Genomic DNA, 22,922 nt, shown 5'->3' with positions numbered 1-22,922 from the left:
TTTTCTCATCCGGTACCCTTACGCTATGCAACAGGCATCCTGCGCTTCTTTGCACCAGACGTAAACATTTTCAGCGTAATTACCTGATGTGCCAAATCACGGCCTGAATCCATGAGGTTAAAGCTTAAAACTAAAGGCTTTTATTAAGTAAGAACATGGCATCAAGTTAACACAGGGCAACCATCATTCATCACCGACCCAGCCCTTATGAGTAAGACCCAGCTCTTATAAGTAAGACTCACACCAACCCGAAGGATCCAGAGGGGTGGGGCTAGGGAGGAGCATTAGTGGTTACACCAGTAGAACATTCCAGACATTAACAAGTACAACAACAACAACAATACAAATGCCAGAACAGAGTGTTATTTCATCACATTCACCCCTTGCTATAGATTCAGTCTGTCAGGAGGTCTGATAATCCTCTGGGAACGACGTAACTCTTGCTGAGGCTCCTCCTGGAGTACTAACTCCGGTTCATTCGAATTCCCAGAATCATCAGTATTTTCCACACTGAGGGTTTGTGTCTCTGAAGGTCCAATACCACGATTGAAAACTCTACTCTCAAGAGTCGAACTCTTTGAGCTCCAGCAGGTGCAAGATCTTTAATAGAGGCCGTATCCTCTCACCCATCCGGATATTGAATATACGCATACTGGGGATTAGCATGGAGGAGTTGTACTTCCTCCACCAGTGGATCAGTCTTGTGGCCTCTCACATGTCTGCGCAACAACACAGGGCCCGTGGTCGTCAACCATGTGGGTAACAATACTCCATTAGTAGCTTTTCTTGGAAAACTAAACATCCTTTCATGAGGGGTGGCATTCGTCGCGGTACACAAAAGAGACCTTATGGAATGTAGCACGTCTGGCAGGACACCCTGCCAGCGAGAGGTCGGCAGGCCTCGCGACTTCAAAGACAGTACGATAGCCTTCCACACTGTCGCATTTTTTTTCTCGGCCTGCCCATTACCACGAGGGTTATAGCTGGTAGTTCTACTCGTTGCAATCCCTTTCGATAGCAAAAACTGTCGCAATTCTTCGCTCATAAAGGAAGAACCCCTATCACTATGTATATAGTTAGGCATGCCAAACAAGGAAAACAGTTGGCAGAGGCATTTAATTACAACAGCACTAGTCACATCCGGACAGGGGATAACAAAAGGGAACCGAGAGTACTCGTCTATAATATTAAGAAAATAGACATTACGGTCGCTCGATGGAAGGGGGCCTTTAAAATCGAGACTCAAACGCTCAAATGGTCGAGTTGCTTTAATAAGATGAGCTGGCTCGGACGGCTTATAGAAGCGAGGTTTGCATTCAGCACAAACACAACAGGTTCTGGTCATTGTCCGGACCTCCTCAATAGAGTAGGGTAGATTGTGGGACTTAATGAAGTGGTTCATTCTGGTAACTCCAGGGTGGCAGAGTGCGTCGTGGAGACTTTGAAGCTTATCTATACCTAGACTAGCACATACTCCTCGTGACAAAGCATCCGATGGCTCATTAAATACTCCAGGCCTGTACTGAATATCATAGTCATATGTTGACAGTTCTATTCGCCATCTTAAAATCTTATCATTTTTGATCTTGCCTCTCTGCTTAGTATTGAACATAAAGGCCACGGATCGCTGGTCAGTAATGAGCGTAAAACGTTGGCCAGCGAGATGTCTCCAATACCTGACTGCTTCGATAATCGCCTGTGCCTCCTTTTCCACTGAAGAACGTCGAACTTCTGGTCCTTGCAATGTACGAGAGAAGAAAGCTACTGGTCTACCAGCTTGGTTAAGAGTTGCTGCCAACGCAAAATCAGATGCATCACTTTCCACTTGAAAAGGGATCTTCTCATCCACGGCACATACCACTGCCTTCTCAATGTCCCGTTTGATATTAAGGAAAGCCTCCTAAGCTTCCGCCGATAGCGGAAAAGGCGTCGACTTAATAAGAGGTCGGCCTTTATCTGAGTAGTTAGCCACCCACTGGGCATAGTACGAGAAGAATCCCAGATACCTTCTTAAGGCTTTTAGAGTGTGAGGTAAAGTTAATTCCTTAAGTGGGCGTAATCTTTCAGGATCTGGCCCGATTACCCCATTCTCCACAACGCAACCAAGAATACATAAACGTGTAGTATTGAAGGTACACTTGTTTTCGTTGTAGGTCAGGTTTAACCTCTTTGCAGTCTCTAGGAACTTCGCGAGATTTTGATCATGCTCCCGTTGGTCGCGCCCACAGATAGTAACATTGTCCAGGTACGGGAATGTTGCTTCCAACGCGTATTCATCCACCATACGATCCATCTCCCGTTGGAAGATGGATACCCCATTCGTCACTCCAAAGGGCACCCTAAGGAATTGGTACAGGTGCCCATTAGCTTCGAAGGCCGTATAAGGTCGGTCTTCTATTTTAATGGGGAGTTGATGGTAGGCAGACTTTAAATCAATGGTGGAGAACACGCGGTACTGAGCTATCTGGTTCACCATCTCATAAATACGAGGCAAAGGATAGGCATCTAATTGGGTATACAAGTTTATAGTCTGGCTATAATCGACCACAAGTCTTTTCTTTTCATTAGTTTTAACCACCACCACCTGGGCACGCCACGGGCTATTACTGTGTTCGATGATTCCCTCCTGTTGAAGCCTTTCCACTTCCTCTTTTATAAATTTTTTATATCTTCTGAACTATACCGTCGACTCTTAGTCGCTATAGGTCTACAATTAGGAGCAAGGTTCACGAACAAAGGCGGAGGACTTATTTTTAAAGTAGAAAGGCCGCAGACTGTGAGCGGAGGCTGGGATCCACCATACTTAAGGGTGACGCTCTCATGCTGACACTGGAAGTCCAAGCCTAAAATTAAGTTCACACACAACTGAGGTAATATGAGGAGTTTGAAATCCTTATACTCCGTATCCTTAATGGTCAATGTGACTTTACAATATCCAGTTACCTCCGAAGTAAGGGACTTGGGCGCCATCACGATTTCACTTCGAGTAGGATACACTTTCAATGAACAGGAGTTAACAAGGTTGGGGTGTATAAAACTTTCAGTACTGCCACAGTCTATCAAACACCCAGTCGGACGACCATTAATCTTGATGTCCATCATAGATTTCGACAAGGAACACGGTATGGTCTGGTCAACCGTAACCGAGGCTAGAGTAAAACGATAGGCGGCAGCAGAAAAGACATCGGGTACAGGATTACCCTTACACACTTTACTAAAATGTCCCCGTTTCTTACATTTATAACAGGTAGCCTCTCTGGCTGGGCATCGTTGCCTGGGGTGTTTAGATTGGCCACAAAAATAACACTTAGACCCATGGGGTACAGCCGCAACAATAGGATTGAGTGGAGGCTCCATTGGTGTTATGGATGCCTCCATACTCGGAACACACGAGGCTGAGAAAGACGCGTGGGCTGATGCATACACTTCTAAATTCTTCTGGGCTACATCTAACGATCGGGCAGTAGCGACGACCGTTTTTAAAACTAACGAGTCATTCTCGAGAAGTCTCTGTCTAATATAATTAGATCGGAGGCCAGATATGAAAGAATCGCGGATGGCCTCTTCCTGATGCAATATGGCAGACAGCCTTGTAGTTGCAATCCTTAGCCAAAGCCTCAAGGTCCTGCAGGAAATCGTCCAGAGATTCCTTGGGTAATTGCCTGCGAGTAGACAAAAGATACCTGGCGTATACTTCGTTAACCGACTTAAGGTACTGGGCCTTAAGGGTTGCGAGGGCCTCTTCATATGTAGTAATATCTTCAATTATCGAGTAAGTTTGATGACTTACCAAGTTGGTTAGAAGGCCCAACTTGTTAACCGTCGAATCGACCGATGCGATGGAAGTGTTCAAAACATCGAAGCCAATGCGTAAATTTCTTCGACGCGTCTGCTGAATGGGGATCGATATCCAGACGCTCTGGTTTCAAAAATCGATCCATCTTCCAAAAGTTGTTACTTAATAAAATTGATGTGCCAAATAACGGCCTGAATCCGTGAGGTTAAAGCTTAAAACTAAAGGCTTTTATTAAGAACATGGCATCAAGTTAACACAGGGCAACCATCATTCATCACCCGTATGAGTAAGCACACCAATCCGAAGGATCCAGAGGGGCGGGGCTAGGGAGGAGCATTAGTGGTTACACCGGTAGAACATTCCAGACATTAACAAGTACAACAACAACAATACAAATGCCAGAACACAGAGTTATTTCATCACATTACCTCACAGTAGATGGGCAATTAGCCCAACTTTTCGCCAGCACGTTCATTTGCATGAGGAGATGAAAGTCACAGCAAAGCATGTTTATTCGGAACTTGACAGATCGCAAATTCGGGATTTAGCGCATGCGGAAATCTCTAACTTGCGGTCAATTTCAAAGGCGGTATGACGGCGTACTCTGAAAGTACACCGTCATACCAACCGCGAATTCAGGGCCAATATATTGCATAAAAATATTTGAGAAGCTAGTTAAGCAAAAGGAAGGAGGACAAGTATTGGGACCTGATGGGATATACCCAAGAATCCTGAGTGAAGAAATAGCAGAGGCCCTAGCAATTATATGTCAGGGTTCTATTGAGACTGGATGTGTGCTGGAGAATGGGAGAGTGGCCAATGTAATACCTATTTTCAAAAAGGGTGAGTGAACTAACCTTGGTCATTATAGGGCAGTTAGTTTAAAGTTTAACATCTGTGGTAGGGAAAGTTTTGAAAGCTTTACTTAGATGAAATTACTAAATATCTAGATGAACAGAAAATGATTAGAAACAGCCAACATAGGTTTCAGAAAGGAAGATTACGCCTGAGAAACCTGATACAATTCTTTGAGGAGGTGAGAGATATGATGGGTGGGTAAAATGCAGTGGATGTGGTGCTGGGGGAATGCAGTCGATGTGGCTTTCATGGGCTTTTAGAAAAGTTTTGACAAGATGCTACACAGGAGGCTATGGGAGAAGAAGGGTATGGAATTAGGGGAAGTGTTGCAAATTGGATTAAAAACTGGTTAGAAGGAAGGAAACAGAGTAGAAGTTACGGGCAGTTTGTCAGAGTGGTTGGAAGTGGATAGTGGTGTCAAACTGGTTTCTGTTCTAGGACTGCTTCTGTTTACTATGTACATCAATAATTTGGATAGAGAGCATCCAAATGTGCAAACAATACTAAAATAAGAGGCATAGTAAATAATTCTGAGGACCAAAAGAAGCTGCAAGGCGATATTGTTAAGATGCTGGATAAGGCAAAAAAGTGGCAGATGGAACTCAATGCCAGTAAATAGGAGGTGGTACATTTTGGTTAAAAAAATGAAATAATTATGCTATGAATGGGGGAAAGTTGGATGATGGCGAAGAACCAAGGTATTTTGGGAGATTTCAGACATACAAGACATTAAAAGCAGCATCTTAAGTCAATAAAGCCATATAATAGTTAATGGAATTCTGGCTTTTATGGCAAGAGGTATAGAATATAAAATGTGAGATGTATGGTGAATCTATAAAAAACCTTAGTAAGACCACAGTTGGAAGCACTGCTTGCAGTTCTGAGCTTCACACTATAGGAAGGATGTTGAGGCAACTGAGATAGTATACAGGTTCACTAGGAAGCTGCCTGATATAAGGAAATACAAATATGAAGACAGACTAGAAAAATTGCAGCTGTATTCGTTAGAACAGAGGAGATTACAGGGTGATTTGATATAGGTGTTTAAAATTATGAAGGGATGGGAGAGTAGATAGAAACAGACTATTTCCAGTAGTTGAGGGTTCTAGTACAAGGGGACATAGATAGAAGATCAAATATAAGAGAATGCAGACAGAAAAAGATAAACTTTTCTTCGCACAGATGGTCGTGAGGCTGTAGAATGCACTACTGGAGTTTGTGACTAAAGCAGAGACCGTGCCAACATTTAATAGGTTAGGTAGGTGGTTGAAGAAAAGGGGAAAGAAAGAGATAAGGGAACAGGGTGGGCACAGGAGAATAATCCTCAACACAGGCTGGTTAGACCAAATGCTCTGTTTCCATGTTGTAATTTCTGTGCAATTTTAAGAAACAGCCAATTTTTTAGTAACAAAAATACAAACCCGTGAGCACCTAACAATAAATTTACAGCTGCGGTGGAGATGAAGTGTTGAAGAAAGAATTAGTGACTTCAAAAGATTACCACACGGTCAGTGGAGCAATTGAATTGATGAAGAGTGAAGAGACTTAAATTAGGAAATAGGGAACAATGTAAACTACAATTCTGTAGACTAACAATATAATCTTAATTTCATAATGACAAATAATCCTATCCACATAGATAGAGTCTTCATTGCTGCACTAATGTTTACATCAATGAAGGAAATGCTGCTGCAGTTTCAGTACTAATAGAGATGACTGTAAATTGCGCTCTGTTATCCTGTGAGGGTACATACTTCTCTTTTTTTCCAGTTTATTCTCTCCCCATCCCTCATGTTACACAACAACTGCTTTAGGCAGCACAGGTTGATGATCTGCTCCCCGTCCTTCATCTATGCACGTCTTGAGCTGGCCTCTAGAAATGCATGAAATTATTCAAATAATGGCTCTGGCCTCCATATATAGCCTTCTCACAGTAGTGCAGTATATATATATATTATATACAACGGTAACATAACAATTCATTTTAATTAATGAGCAGTTTAATAGACCTTAGTATTTATATATTTTTTTAGAACCTTAAATAATCTCCAGGATAAAACAAGTACATGTTTTGTCTTGGCTTTTGTTCATGGATTTGTGTGCAAATTAATCAAGGTAGAATGACTTATTTGGTAATTTATTGTTTATATTCTTACACATGTGTAAAATTACAGAACACAAGTACCAGTAGTTTATAACATTAAAAATCAGTGGCTTTTGAATATATTTGATGTGCGTTGATCTATAACATTTGTTTGTCTTACCGTCACATTTTTGAGTTACTTCACTAAACCTATGTCCAGCTGGGCATTTGCATTCAAATGAGCCTACAGTGTTTATACAATTTCCTCCTTGACAGCTCCCTGGGATGGCTTGGCATTCATCCACATCTGCCAAAGAAAGTGAAAATATTTTATTAGATTATCCTTCAATTTTCAACAACTGCACCATCTCAGTATTATTCAGCAACAAACCATCCACAATTACATATGTTTATCCACTGTCCTCATCAATGCAGGAAATGGTATTAACAAATTTGAAGGTGTCGAATGTTCTGTGGTCCTGCTCCCCTAGCGGAAGTGCGTCATTTTGAGAAACCATTATTTACATCCCTAACCCCAATCCACTTCCTAGGATTAAGGGCATTTAAGTTTTTCAGTTATAAAAACAGGAGATGCTGGAAATACTCAGCAGATCAGGCAGCATCTGTGGAGATTACCTTTCATCAGAACAGGTCATGGACCTGAAATGTTAACTCTGTTTCTCTCTCCACAGATGCTGCCTGACCTGCTGAGTATTTCCAGCATTTGCTGTTTTTATTTCAGATTTCCAGCATCCACAGTATTTTGCTTTTGTATAAGTTTTTCAGTTTGTTGCTGGCATCATTTACCAAGCCAACATGTGAACTGAAGAGAACAGGACACCAGCTTGGCTATATCTCTTTCTCTGATCTGATGTCAAAAGCACAAAGAATGATTAAAAAAAAAAGGTATACATTCCAATTAATCAAAGTTGTCCTACTTTCAAATACTTCCTGCAGTGATACTTACTACAAATGGAATCTACAAATGTAAACAACTTCAAACAACATTGAATCTCACCAAACAAGATTTAACTGAATTAAATTCGAATCTCAGGCACGTTTTTTTGGTAGATTTTCCACTTATGACTCAAACCAGTCACTTTTTAACAATGCAGTTAACAAGGCCAATTTAAATTCATCATTTATATAGAATGCTCTCAGTGGTGTACATTTCGCTTTACCTGCTACCTCTCAAGTTAAGATAAAGGAACGCTACAATTTTAAAGCCACAGCCTGCACTTTAAACATTCCAGTGTCTAGGCCAAGCTACAAGTTCATACAAAAAAGATAAAATGTAAAATTTCTTATGAACTGAATTACACTCAGCAGCTTTGATAAACTCGAGGGTATAACGCCACAGATATTTTCCCATCATGCTTCCTTATTTATTGGTGTACTGGCCACTATAATGTTATTCCAAGCAGCTTGATTTGGCAATCAGATACCTGGAATTCATTTGAGAGACCCAATCTGAAAGGGACACACAGAAATTGATTCAGCTGAAAGGGTTGTTTGAAGAGTCTAACCCTGACTGCTAACAAAGATAGTTCCTTCCATCAGTTCCAGGGCTCTACTGTAAGTTCTGGCTAGGATTCTGCTGCTCATTCTTGAGTATTAGGTGGTCTTTTTCATTTTGGGATTGATTGTATTACAAGGTGACTCTTTCTGCCCTTATTTAGAACCTAGCATTGATGAAAATAATAATATGGAGTGCTGAAATATCAATTCTAGAGACACACCTTCCAATAGGTCTTTGGCAGAAATCTAAGCCCTGATTTTCTCTTTCCCTTCACCCTACCTGAGCACTAGCTAGAAAGAGTGTTCTGCCTGATCTGACCTCAGTCAGTTCCATTTGCAGATTCAAGTCATATCAATCAGCCTGACATAACCCAGGGACAGGATCACTCCTTGGCAGGACTATGTTCCTGTAGGTGGGGTCGGAACTAAAGGTTACACTGCCCAGGTCATGATAAGGAATGTCACATTTGGGATGCAGGGGAGGAGGCCAGCTAAAGAAGCAGCCAAGGCACAGTTGAGGGAGATGGCTCTGACAATAACTGCCATCTCTATGGCCCTCCACAAAGCAATTCAATGTTAGAAGATGAACCAGGTCAGACGAGGTAATAAGAATCGGACACACCTTCCAAGAATTCACTGTGCTAGACACCAACAACCCTCATTATGTTGAAGTTTTTCAAGAGCTTAGCATTAATATCCAGGAGATTCTACAGGGGCGTTTTATACTACTAACCTTCATCTGCAAGTGTTCCTCTACTCACAGCCTTACATGAAGGACCCCATAGATATATAATTGCTTATTTCATGCACCTGTCACCACCCATAATGCCCTGCCTGCTGACATGGGTTGGACGGCATTTCATGGCAACCAGAAAGCATCAACACTGTCTACATTTTTCTTCACAGAGAAGACAGCCATAATGCAAAAGGAAGACTGGCCATAGCCCCCCATCCAGTATGAGAAAGAAGCACTGGAGCAGCTGGGGAGGCAGTCAGGAGGAGCAGAAATCAGAGGTCAGGTGCCAACTGCAGGTTCATCACATTCTGCTTCTCTTCCTTCTCATGCAATAGGACCACACATAACCTTTTAGCAAACTTGATTATGATAACCTCATGTAACTCTATCTACTCAAATCACATGAACTCTGCTGCACTGAAACACATTTTAAATTCTCCTCCTCTCTTCTAGATGTCACACAGCAGGAAGCAGCAAAGGCGGATATTAAAGATCTGTCAGGTCCCCGTTTCCAGCCCTACTGGCATTGCATTAACACATTATCATTTTCCTTCTCCCGTCAGGTACCAGCCAAGAGATAGCCACCCAAGGATACAGAGTGAAACACTGTATCCTGTATCATGAGTGGCCAGAAGGGGCAGGGGATCGAAGTTGAAATGGCATATGTACTTGACTAGTGGAACAGGAGACATTACACATTTACTGAAGAGCTTCAGGACCAAGATCATGAGACTATCCACTTCAGTCTTCCAAATTTTGCAGATGACAACAGGGCAACTGGAGCAGTCTACTGGCAGCATCAACCACACCATGACAGATGGCGTAGCAGCACTGTAGGCCATTCTGAAATGTGGTAGCTCCATGCAGATCTGCAGTTGACAACCCACTATAGAGCTTAAAAGCAGTCTGTGCTTACACTTTGGCAAACACTGCCAATCAGTAAAATTACAGTGTCCTATCCTAATGCTACTGATTATTCATGGAGAAGGTGATGAGCTGTTTTGCACCAGCAAAACAATGCATCTCTGACTTGTTTGATGCAACCATGCATAGCCAATTGAGATATGTTATTGATATCCCACAAGGAAGTCTGGAATGACTGTAGCATAAAAATTCAAATTGGTGGTAACTTTGACAATCATTAGCAGTGCGACACCTACAGTGGAGATGGACTGCAGGTCATGTTGCAACACGGGAATAATTAATTACAGGAAACACTTTTTTATCCGGCACTGACGGGGTGCCGGTTGATCAAAAAGTCCAGATTACAGAGTGGTATACTTACTAAGGTACGAGAGCCCCGTACACAGCCACAGATCCAGGCGTCCCTGTTGCATGGCAACAGGTGCAGGAACCCAAGTTATATGGCCACAGATCCAGAAACCCTGGTTACACAGCCACTAATATGAAGTAAAACTTACCTGAACCTACTCCTGAATTTTGCCAGTAAGAGAGATTTCCGGTTATTTAGGTGCTTGTGAAGTGCATCTCTACATACACTGGTTATGGGTTAAGTGGCGGTATGAGTGCCGTGATCTATAAATTCTGGAGTGGGGTACTGGCAGGTGCCATATGCCTCCCATGGTGTGTGGCCTCCCTCCGTTCTTGCCCCTTTACTTCCTTCGAAAAGCAGAGTTTTTTTTTATTCATTCATGGGATATGGGCGTCGCTGGCAAGGCCAGCATTTATTGCCCATCTCTAATTGCCCTCGAGAAGGTGCTGGTGAGCCTCCTTCTTGAACCGCTGCAGTCCGTGTGGTGATGGTAATCCCACAGTGCTGTTAGGTAGGGAGTTCCAGGATTTTGACCCAGTGAAGATAAAGGAACGTGATATATTTCCAAGTCAGGCTGGTGTGTGACTTGGAGGGGATCTTTCAGGTGGTGGTGTTCCCATGCACCTGCTGCCCTTGTCCTTCGAAGTGGCAAATTATGAAAGGTTTTGATAGAGTAGACAGAGAGAGAGTATTTCCACTTAAGGGGAAGAGCAAAACTAGAGGCCATCAATATAAGATAGTCAGCAAGAAATCAAATAGGGAATTCAGAAGAAATTTCTTTACCCAGAGAGTGGTGAGAATGTGGGACTTGCTACCACAGGGAGCCATTGAAGTGAATAGTATAGATACATTTAAGGGGAGGCTAGATAAGCATACGAGGGAGAAGGGAATAGAGGGTTATGTTGATAGAGATAGATGAGGAAAGACGAGAGGAGGCTCGAGCGGAGCATAAACACCGGCATGGACTGGTTGGGCCGAATGGCCTGTTTCTGTGCTGTATATCCTACGTAATCCTATGATGTCAAGGGCAGTCACTCTCACCTCACTTCTGGAATTCAGCTCTTTTGTCCCTGTCCCCTTTTCAATTTTTCACCCCATGGGAAGAATAGCCAAAACTGAGTAGAACTGATGAAAATCTAGCCTAGCAGTCAGTATGCATTTATTTCCATCAGCCTATTGAGGATGAGTTTAGTCAAGAGGAATTGTGGCTGAGATTTACATCCTTATTCTTAGTGGCAAGTAAGTGTGTGAAACTTTGTGAATTTGTAATCCTGTACTCTGGATTTTAAGATGATGTGAATTTTGATTATTCTGTAACTGAAATTTAACCCCATTACTAAGTGCCACCTGATTTAATAGTCCATTATAGACACTCTACTCTCATCAGAGTGAATGCACTTTTTATTTTAACTGCAGGAACTATTTATTCAATAGATTGTGATCTAAACATTTGCAATTTAACTATTTTCTGTGTGTTGTCTGCAGAAACCCTAATCCAAAATTTCTGTGCGACATTTCTTGACAAACTGACAGCTGTTAAATGCAACTTTAAATCTGTTTTATTATACCGAACATGTTATATTAAAACAAACTCCCTGAATATAAAGATAGCTCTTTAAGCGGATATACCATTTTCCAAATTCAAATGCATCATAACAGTAAATATACCAGTCTAGGAAAGCTTCCCCCTTTAACCTCCTCCTATTTCCTACCAGACACACAGACAATGAAAGAATTTATACAGCTGGAGGAATGATAATGGAAGCCAAATGCAGCACAGAATATTTCCAAAGGCTGTCGTGAGGCACTGTGGGTAGAACTAATCAGCAGCATAGTTTATACTGAGTGGGCCTCAGTTTAGACAGTTTGGGGACTTGTGTTAGAGATAATATAGATTTAATCTGGGGTATTTGACATTGAGGGTGATAAAGTTTTTCCAGATTTGGCATGTCATGTTCACCCAAAACCATAATTTTGCATGCTTTCATTATTTTGGATTTCAAAGTTCTGAAACTATGTCATATTTTGATTTAGACTTTTCATAGCCTTTGCATGAATCAAAAAGATCCATTTTTAATAAACAAATTTACTGCAATAGAATGCTTCTGCCCAATTTTTGTCAAAAATCAGTTCAATTTAAAAATTATATTCCCAATGATATGGAAAAAGAAATGAGGCACTTTTTTCCATTTTACAGTAATACAAATTTTATAGAGATAGAGAGATTGATTTAACCTTTACCGCCTGGGAGTTACGCATCATCTTGGTGGATCAGAGAGAGGGAAATCTGCTGTGTAGGGCCACACGCCAGAAACACAACTTGCCTGATTTCCTTCTGTTGAAACAAATGGAATGAAAATCCATTGGGTCTGTAAGGGGCGTGCAATTATCTCCATCACATTTTCATTTTTGCGCTCTGCCCAGGTAATGTTTAACATCCAGGTGGTGAAAATGAAAATCCCCCACAATGTTTTACTGAAAAGTCTTAGGAACCTAAATTACAATATAATTTTATTTATTTTAAGACTTCTATTCAATTCAGTAACGTTTACATGCTTTCTTGGATTATGGCATAAATAAGGTTTCCTCAAATGGTCTTAGAGTGCAGTACATGTGCTAGACACTGAAGGTCATTATTTAGAATTTTCCATAATTTAAACAAAAAAGATGGTTTTGATTAGTTCAGATATATACAAATACTTAAGTTGTGTCTTTAATTGCTTTTAGATTAATATTTGAATGTTCATGCCGGAGTGAGTTCAGTTTCATGTCACTTAACAATTTAGAGGGGAAAACTCCTTGATACATGTGGTAAAGACTGGAATATGGAATAGACAGAGCTTTTCCAGAGGCAGGAAGTGAAGGCCAAAGAGAGCTGTAGGCCCTGGAGGAAGTTCCACTCTGACGTTGTTATTCTCTAAATAATTAATTAAATTTGGGAGTGGAAGTGTAGAGTTGAGTCTCAGGTAGGACGTTAGACAGTAATAGGTTGATAATTATTTATTGTAGCTACCCTGCCCATTCTCATTGGTTGGAGCGTTACGGGATCATTCAGCTGATTGTTGGATAGGCCGATCAATAAAACAAATGGGACTTAACATACTATAAACAATGACACTTTCAACAGTACATGGAATTCAAATGTGAAACAGGGTGTAAAACTTGAGATCAGCACAAATTATTAACTTTTTTTTTAAAAAGCTTTCAATTAGAAAATTTGCCAGCAGTTCAAATGTTTAACACAGGGTGAAGAAAAGTTCACCAAATTTGGCTAGTGCTACCGCTGACTGTTCATGTGATAAAATGTATAATCCACTTCATTTTAAGGTAATATTTTTGTAGACCATCAAGTCTATAAGAGTTTCCTTCCTACTTATGGTCTACTTGGAAGTGAAGTTTGGTAGATCATTCAACATTGGGCTTGAGATCAAATTAAGCCCTAGCAGATGACCCTAAGAAAATGAATTTCAACAGTCTCAAGCAAATCCCCAGTGAGTAGGAATTCACATTTCTTACTAGTACCATTAATCAAGCACTGTCACACTTCGGAGGCCATTAGGATACAAACATTGTTTAGATTACATCTGCACATTTTAGAAGTTAAGGAAGAAATAGCAGAGGTACTATTATACAAAAATTCATTTTATCTAGGGGTACAGATACACAAATCTATTGCAGATTAATAAGGCCATTAAAAAAGCAATCAATTCACTGGAGTTCATTTCTAGAGGGATAGAATTGAAAAGCAGAAAAGTTATGTTAAACTTGTATAGAACCTTGGTTAGATACAGAGTACTGCGCACAGTTCTGGTCTCCGAATTATAAAAAGGACGCAGAGGCAATGGAGAAGGTGCAAAAAAGATTCACATGGATGATACCAGAACTGAGAGGTTATACCTATCAAGAAATATTGAACAAGCTGGGCTCTTCTCTCTAGAAAAGAGAAGGCTGAGGGGTGACCTAATAGAGGTCTTTAAGATTATAAAAGGATTTATTAGGGAAGACGTTAAGATGATGTTTCCACTTATGGGGGAGACCAAAACGAGGAGCTATATATATATATATATCTATATATGAGATAGTCACTAATAAATCCAATAGGGAATTCAAGAGAAACTTCTTTATTCAGAGAATGGTTAGAATGTAGATCTCACTACCACAAGGCGTAGTTGAGGTGAATAGCACAGATGTATTTAAGGGGAAACAAGATAAACATGAGGGAGAAAGGAATAGCATGTTATGCTGATAGGGTGAGATGAAGAGGGGTGGGAGGAGACTTGTGTGGATTATAAACATCGGCATAGACCAGTTGGGCCGAATGGCCTGTTTCTGTGCTGTACACTCTATGTATATCTATAGGAAACTTTTGTTTGGCCTTTTTTTCTTCCCTCCCACATGGCAGCTGTTCTTCATTCTGCCAGCGCAATTCACACTTCATCCAGAGCCATCCTTTGTTCCTTAACCTGTCCCATTACTACCTCCTCTCGCCTTGAATATCTCTTAATGTCTCTCAATGTCTCTTCATCTCTCCTGCTTTCTATCCCATCACTGACCTTCCCTTTTGTTCTTTCATCCCCTCCCCCTTTTCCCAGCCCCTAAACTTGCTTTCCATTCCCTGCTTTTTTCCAGTTCTGACGAAAGGTCTGCGACCTGAAACGTTAACTTTGTTTCTCTCTCCACGGATGCTGCCTGGCCTGCTGAGTTTTTCCAGCGTTTTCTGTTGTTATATAGGAAACTAAACCCTGATACACTGCAGTGGAAGCTTTGTGTTGCTTGAGTCACCTCACAGCTAAGGAATAACTGTAGCTGTCACTGGGGATGAATAGCTTGATATTTTCAATGTCTTTCACGGATACCCCTGACCTTGATGACTACTCATGAACACAAATACACACAAGTTGAAGTTTTTTCAATTACTTGGGTCACTATCTCAGAGTTAGTTAGCTGTTAGTTTGATCAGTTATTGATATGAAATAGGAATTAATCCAAATGTTCTGGAGGCTGGATGACACAAGCCCAACACAATAAATCACAGTGCTTTCAGCATGGGATCACTGCCATGATTCCCCATACTGAGTTGTACTGGACAGATTTGTGTGTTGAAAACACTGTACCTGGAAGTAGTGTCCCGGAGTGTACTGCGATTTAGCAGAAGATTTAGCCTTTATAGAATACAGAATAATTTTAAAACTCAGCAGGCCCCTAACTTTCTCCCTCCTTCTCCTGAAGGCTATACTAATGCAGGTTGCAGTTTTAAGTATACCTTGCACGAATAGCCATTCTTCATGTGTGACCCAAGGCAGTGAGTGCTAACAAGATATTTATCGATAGGGAGAGGGACATCTCAGCTGTTCTCCTGACAGTCACATGCTTGCAGTTAAAGTGGACAGCTATCAAATCTAATTTCCCCCTTCCTCCTCCCTAACTGTGGCAAAAGCAGTGCTCAAAGAATCATCCCTGTTGAGATCAACTAACCAAGGATTGAACTAGGGACTTTCCAGATCTGTACTGCTCAGTACCAAACTAAACTATGCATGTACCCATTGAACCATGTGGGATACAATCAAAAATTTTAATTGTATGATACCTTACAACAACTAATAGCCTTCAGATACAAGAATGACCTGTGAGCAGTATTTTTGAACAAATCTTACAAAAATAGTTGCGTTTTAAAAATCAGTTTCTATAATTTTATTCACCTTATTAGAATTAATTTATGGCGTCTGTGACTACAAATACATTTGCCCTGTAATCAGAATGTTGAACTTTAAAAAGAAAGTTGTGATTTGAAGGGCAAATATGAACTAAAAATACCAAGGCCTTCATACTTCGATATACAGTCAATTCTCTAATAAGCTTCTGAAAAAACGTACAAGTCATTAAAGAGGCTGCCAATGAATTTCTAATAAAACAGGACCTTTCACCTATGCCAGTGAATCAGTTCTACTGAAAGGAAAGAACTTGCATTTATATATTTTTTTTATTCATCACGGGATGTGGGCGTCACTGGCAAGGCCAGCATTTATTGCTCATTCCTAATAGTCCTTGAGAATGTGGTGGTGAGTCGCCTTCTTGAACCACTGCAGCCTGTGCAGTGAAGGTACTCCCACAGAGCTGTTAGGAAGGGAGTTCCAGCATTTTGACCAGGTGACGATGAAGGAACGGTGATATATTTCCAAGTCAGGGTGGTGTTTACTTGGATGCGAACTTGGAGGGGGTGTTGTTCCCATGCGACTGCTGCCCTTGTCCTCCTAGGTGGTCGAGGTCGCGAGTTTGGAAGGTGCTGTTGAAGAAACCTTGGCGAGTTGCTGCAGTGCATCTTGTAGATGGTACACACTGCAGTCACAGTACGCCGCTGGTGGAGGGAGTGAATGTTTAAGATGGTGGATGGGGTGCCAATCAAGTGGGCTGCTTTGTCCTGGATGGTGTCGAGCTTCTTGAGTGTTGTTAGAGCTGCACTTATCCAGGCAAGTGGAGAGTATTCCATCACACTCCTGACTTGTGCCTTGTAGACGTGGAAAGGCTTTGGGGAATCAGGTGGTGAGTCTCTCGCCGCAGAATACCCAGCCTCTGACCTGTATTTATGTGGCTGGTCCAGTTAACTTTCTGGTCAATGGTGACCACCCAAGGATGTTCATGGTGGGGAATTCGACGATGGTAATGCCATTAAAGGTGGTTAGACTGTCTCTTGTTGGAGATGGTCATTGCCTGGCACTTGTGTGACGCGAATGTTACTTGCCCCTTATCAGCCCAAGCCTGAATGTTGTCCAGGTCTTGCTGCAGTGCGGGCACGGACGGCTTCATTATCTGAGGAGTTGCTAATGGAACTGAACTCATCAGCAAACATCCCCACTTCTCATCTTATGATGGAGGGAAGATCATTGATGAAGCAGCTGAAGATGGTTGGGCTTAGGAGACCTCCCTGAGCCTGCAGCGATGTCCTAGGGCCAGTGGAGAATTTTCCCTGATTCCCACTGACTTCAATTTTAGTAAGGCTCCTTGATGCCACACTCAGTCAAATCCTGCCTTGATGTCAACGGCACTCACTCTCATCTCACCTCTGGAATTCAGCTCTTTTGTCCATGTTTGGACCAAGGCTGTAAAGGGGTTGTAGCCGAATGGTCCTGGCAGAACCCAAACTGAGCATCGGTGAGCAGGTTATTAGTGAGTAACTGGCGCTTGATAGCACTGTCGACGACACCTTCCATCACTTTACTAATGATTTTGAGACTAGACTGATGGGGCGGTAATTGGCCAGATTGGATTCGTCATGTTTTTTGTGAACAGGACATACCTGGGCAATTTTCCACTTTGTCGGGTAGATGCCAGTGTTGTAGCTGTACTGGAACAGCTTGGCTAGAGGCGTAGCTAGTTCTGGAGCACACGTCTTCAGCACTACTGCCAGGATGTTATCGGGATCCATAGCCTTTGCTGTATCCAGTGCGCTCAGCCATTTCTTAATATCACATGGAGTGAATCGAATTGGCCGAAGACTGGCTTCTGTGATGTTGGGGCCCTCAGCAGGAGGCTGTGATGGATCATCCACTTGGCACTTCTGGCTAAAAATAGTTGCAAACGCTTCAACCTTGTCTTTTTCACTTAGGTGCTGGGCTCTGCCATCATTGACGATGGGGAACTTCATGGAGCCGCCTCCTCCCATTAGTTGTTTAATTGTCCATTATCATTCACGACTGGATGTGGCAGGATTGCAGAGCTTTGATGTTATCTGTTAGTTGTAGGATCGCTTAGCTCTGTCTACAGCATTCTGCTTCCACTGCTTAACATGCATATAGTCCTGTGTTGTAGCTTCACCAGGTTGGCACCTCATTTTTAGGTACGTCTGGTGTTTCTCCTGGCATGCTCTTCTATATCCCTCATTCAACCAGGGTTGGTAGGAAAAATAGAAAAGCAGATTTTTTTTTTTAAATAGTGAGAGACTGGGAAATGTTGGTATTCAGCGGGATCACCAGAAACCTAACTGACAAGGTCCCATTGCATTGTCAATTAGGTAATCTTTACATGGATTCGATGGACCATGGAATGGATTATCTCACTGAACTATTAACTGCAGCTTGGCACGTTATCAGGTTGCCCTGTTAACATGTGTTGTCAGGATTTAAATGGTGTAGAAAGTGACAAAAGCAGAAAAAAATTATCTTTTCATACCGTGTGAATGAAGGAAAATGTTTTGCCACGTATATAACCTTTCTTACATACAGGTCTTGCCTTCCGCGGATGTTGGATTCCCAGTTCCTGAAGTAGCTTGATTGCTTCTGATGGGTTCTCATGAATCCCTTCCTATACTATCAATTCATATTCAAACTTGCTAGTTTTGCTGACCAAGATAGGGAAAGTGTGCTGTTTCTAGCACCAGTTAAGGAATTATTTTCCAAGAGATGGTTATACTATATTTACACGCTCCTCCAGAGGAATTTCATTTTTTGCCTTCCTATTGTTACTATGGTTAGTTAGTTAGTACTGTTAGTTGTTTTTATATTATTTCTAATGTTATGGTTTTCCGTTGTAAATTTTAATATAAAAAATACAAAAAGTTTGTTATATTTAAAGCGTTTGTTTTAAAAATTACATACAATAACATAATTTAAAACTGTATTTATTTTGGCCAAATGCATGCAAGATTAATTCAGTGCAAATAAAATAAAACCCAGTTCCATCAGAAGAGATTTCCTTTAGTTTGCTGTTAATGAACGAGCAGCAGAATGATTACGGGATAAGAAGTGTTGGCAAACGCTGGTTTATTAAAATAATAAAATAGTGGCTACACTCCGGCATCCCAATAAAACAGTTGCTGCTAGTCACTCATGCTCACAAGAGCAATTGCTTCTTAAATTTAGTGAACCACGCAGTAAGGAACTTGTCAGTCATCTCCCACAGATTATTTTGGAAACACTAACTGAAAACAATTTAATTCAATTAAAGTTAATGCTTGGTTACATTTCAACAGCTCTGCATGTGAACAATGCATCTCTTACCTTGACAAGCTCCCGTTCGGATATTGGGAATAAAGCCACGACGACATGGTTGCGGCTGGGCGGGACACATCTCACAGGGATGTCCCCAGGCTCGTCCAACTGTTGCACAGCAAAGGGTTTTGGTGCAGACAATGCCGGTCAGTTGCCCTTGGCACATTTGGTTGTTTACTGATGTGAAACATGGTCCAGTTCTGTAATCTAAAATAAAAAATGTACTATTAGAATATACCACAATGGTAAAAAAGCAATTTTAAAAAACAAGTTCCCAAAATTCTCTTTCCTAATATCTATAGCATTTACCTGAAAGTTCAATTACAGGAAATTGTTCTTTGTTTAGTGAGTACATTGTTTAATTTAACATAATCACAAACAGCCATTAACAAGGAACCATTAACAAAATGTATTAATATCCATTATAAAATAGGCCTGAATTTCCGATCGGGGGCTTCCTGTGGGCGGATGCCTCTGATCGGAGAAAATCTACGCACTTACCTGCTGGCTCCATAGGTCCCGAGACTTCCGATCCTAGGCCTCTGCTCCACGAAATGCGCAGAGGCCCAGATATCCCAGGGGCGCATGCGGTTCGCAAGTGTCCCTGGGATCACGTGGGCCATGGGGAACCAATCAAAGAAGGGAATCCCCCTTCACACTTTTGACAGTTATCTACACACCGATCTGTCAAAAGTATGAATGGGGATCACTTAAAAACAGTTAAACATTAAATAATTTTTTTTTTAAATCACATTTAAAATGAATTAAAATTACGTTAAATTAAATACTTTAAACAAAAATGTAATTTTTTGAAAAAAATTAAAGTTTTTTATGGGGCTAAAAATAAACTTTTTAAAAGTATTTTCAAATTATAAATGAGTGAAATTTTTTTTTTTTTTTTTTTTAAACTCTTATGCTGGTAAAAACGGGCCTGCTTTTACCAGGTGTGAGATTTTTAAAGGTTTTCAGCAGGCGGAAGTTGTGCAGAAAGCGGAACTCTCTGCCCACGAAGACCTTTCTCCCAGGCATGCGTGTAATCTGTCAAGAGGATTCTTGACAGATCGGAAGTGCTGGGTTTTAGCGCATGCGCTTCGCATGCCTAAACCCGGCACTTGCACAGCCCCTATGGGTGCGTACAACACCTCGTACGCACCCATAGGGGTCGCAAATTCCGGCCCAACATTTATATTGACATCGTTGCAACAGTACATTATGTTGCTGATACACTTGGTCACCTCTGGATCTAGGTAAAAAGAAGAAAACTAAGCTCTTCACAATTGCAAGATCCCAATGCTAATAGCAACACTATCTAGTAAGTCAGTGAGTGTGTAGAGAGGAAAGCAGAGAAAACGTTTCGGAGGCAGGCGTACCAAGGTAGAGGTGGAGATGGCAATCTTATGGAAATGGGAAGTAGGCAGTGTTTGTGATGGGAAGAATATGGGGTCTGATGCTCAACTTGGGGTCAAATAGGGTGCCAAGACTGCAGACAGTCTATTCAGCCAGAGACAGTGGCCGAGGAGGGGAATGGATATGGTGGCAAGGGAATGGAGTTTGTAACAACTGCCGAAGATGATGGTGTTGGTCTTCCAAATAGTTAGCTAGATGAAAGTGTGAACAAAGACTGAATGACTAGGCTGTCAAGGAGCAGCATATAAAAAAGGAAGAAAAGGGGAAGATTCTGTGGCCATTTTTAACCCCACCGAAAAGACAGTGACATAGGCCATTTTAATGTGCACTTTCAGCAGAGGTTTGCCGCAAGGCAGTAGTTTTCTCAGATAGCTACATACTGGATTGGCTAGCCATAGGCAGATACAGGTGATTTAAATGCAGAATGGCCAGTTGTTTTACACAGATCCCAGACAATGGCCCATTAATTTGCAATGTCTGGCCATGGCGGAAGACATCTAGCACCTTAGTATTGATAAATTCTTCTGATCGCTGCGAGTCTCTGAAGGGAGGCTTGTTAAGAAGCAATACAGACGGCAGAAGTCAGTCAAGGCAGCAAAAAGGCTGTGAAAGGAGTAAAGCAGCAACAACAACAACTTGTATTTATATAGCACCTTAAATGTAGTAAAACATCCCAAGGCACTTCACAGGAGTATTATAAGACAAAACAAAAGGGCTGGACACTGGCAGCATAAAAACCACAAAAGAGAAATAATAACCTCAGTATTATGAGAAGGACAGATAATAGAGTGAATCTATTTTTCCACATTAAGAAAGAATCGCCCAAGTGGGCTAGTGTGCATGTATTCTTTCTTTTTGTAATAGTACATGAACACAAGTTAAACTGATTGTGCCAAGCGACACTCATCATAGTCAGCGTTCTGTATGTTTTGTCGACTGTGGAATAAAGCAGCTTTTGAAATAAACGAAATGGTGCCTCGCCTAGTGTTAACTCCATTTACCAGCGGAGAGACTAAAGGGGTTCAACCTGTTTAAGACATAGCGATCTGGTCCCGATCACAAATGAGTTTCATTGTTACGCTCCCAGGTCCTGCAATTGCGTTAGCAGATATAGGGCTGTGGAGTCAACTTCCGTTAAAAGGCAGGGAACTAGCAGATACAGGGCTGTGGAGTCAACTTCCGTTAAAAGGCAGGGAACTAGCAGATATAGGGCTGTGGAGTCAACTTCCGTTAAAAGGCAGGGAACTAGCAGATATAGGGCTGTGGAGTCAACTTCCGTTAAAAGGCAGGGAACTAGCAGATACAGGGCTGTGGAGTCAACTTCTGTTAAAAGGCAGGGAACTATTGACTGTTTAAGAGAGCAATTGACACCACTGAGCTTAGGTGGATACCTCTGGCAGACTCAAATTTGTAGCAGAAACCCTTGAGGTGATGGTGCATGGATGAGCGAAGAAGCCATTGCTCGAGATACTCTGGCTACGATCAAATAGACGAGTGGAACCAAGAGCAGCTCCACTAAACTAGACAATAGAGAACTGGCAATGGATGAAAACAGTCTGGTCAACGGACGTTCCATCCAGCCCAGGGCCCTTTAGAAACTGGCCTGGGCTGGGACCCAACATATCTGGGGCCTGACTGAATTTCCTTGCCTTACGCTGCACTCCTGGCCAACTTACACTGGGAGTGCATCTCTACCCCTAATGAAAAATGCAGGAATCCTGCCGGGGCCCCACTAAAATTATTTAAATGAGTCTAACCCTATAAAATACTCCAAGGTCAGCAGTGGGTAGGTCGGGCAGGCACAAAATCTGCCCCGCCAACTTCCTGCCTGGACTCCCCAAAGCAAAAAAACCCAGGTAGATTTTTTTCCCAAAATTTAATTGCAATATGATTCTTAAACAATTTCAAATATTCTACAGAATAAATAACACCAGATTCTAAGCATTAGATGTCACTTCATATTGGATCAACTCATTAAAAATAGAATTAATGGTTAACCTAGGCGCTGCCAACATGTCACAGAAACACATTTTGAAATTTGCTACAGAATATAAAACCTTGAAAACAGTGAAATGCTTTTTGGTTTTTAAGGCAGTCTTAAAACCACAGACCATATCAAAGTTCTAAAAAGAAACCAACAATGTTCAGATGTTAGGGCTAATCATATGACAATTTGGATTGTTTTCTAGGCAGTTTCACTGGACATACTGAATAACATGCTAACAATGAAATTTTCTTTTGGTGAAATGTATTACACAATATACTAG

General features: G+C 41.5%; 1 protein-coding gene across 1 annotated transcript in view; it reads right to left on the bottom strand.

Annotated features, from left to right (window-relative positions):
- LOC147097290 (fibrillin-1-like) overlaps window positions 1–22,922 on the bottom strand; it is a 465,058-nt gene that overhangs the window by 335,041 nt on the left and 107,095 nt on the right. The window contains exons 6-7 of the mRNA XM_085972115.1: window positions 19,258–19,455; window positions 6,919–7,044 (exon numbers count right to left, since the gene is read on the bottom strand). Of these exons, the coding sequence (XP_085828241.1) occupies window positions 6,919–7,044; window positions 19,258–19,455 (324 nt within the window). The remainder of the gene's footprint in view (window positions 1–6,918; window positions 7,045–19,257; window positions 19,456–22,922) is intronic.

The sequence above is a fragment of the Somniosus microcephalus genome, chromosome 32 (assembly GCF_052327205.1).
Source record: "Somniosus microcephalus isolate GS21.2 chromosome 32, FLI_Smic_1.0, whole genome shotgun sequence".
NCBI classification, from domain to species: domain Eukaryota; kingdom Metazoa; phylum Chordata; class Chondrichthyes; order Squaliformes; family Somniosidae; genus Somniosus; species Somniosus microcephalus.
The sequence above is the reverse complement of the archived record's forward strand: the minus strand, read 5'-3'. Positions and strand labels throughout refer to the sequence as shown.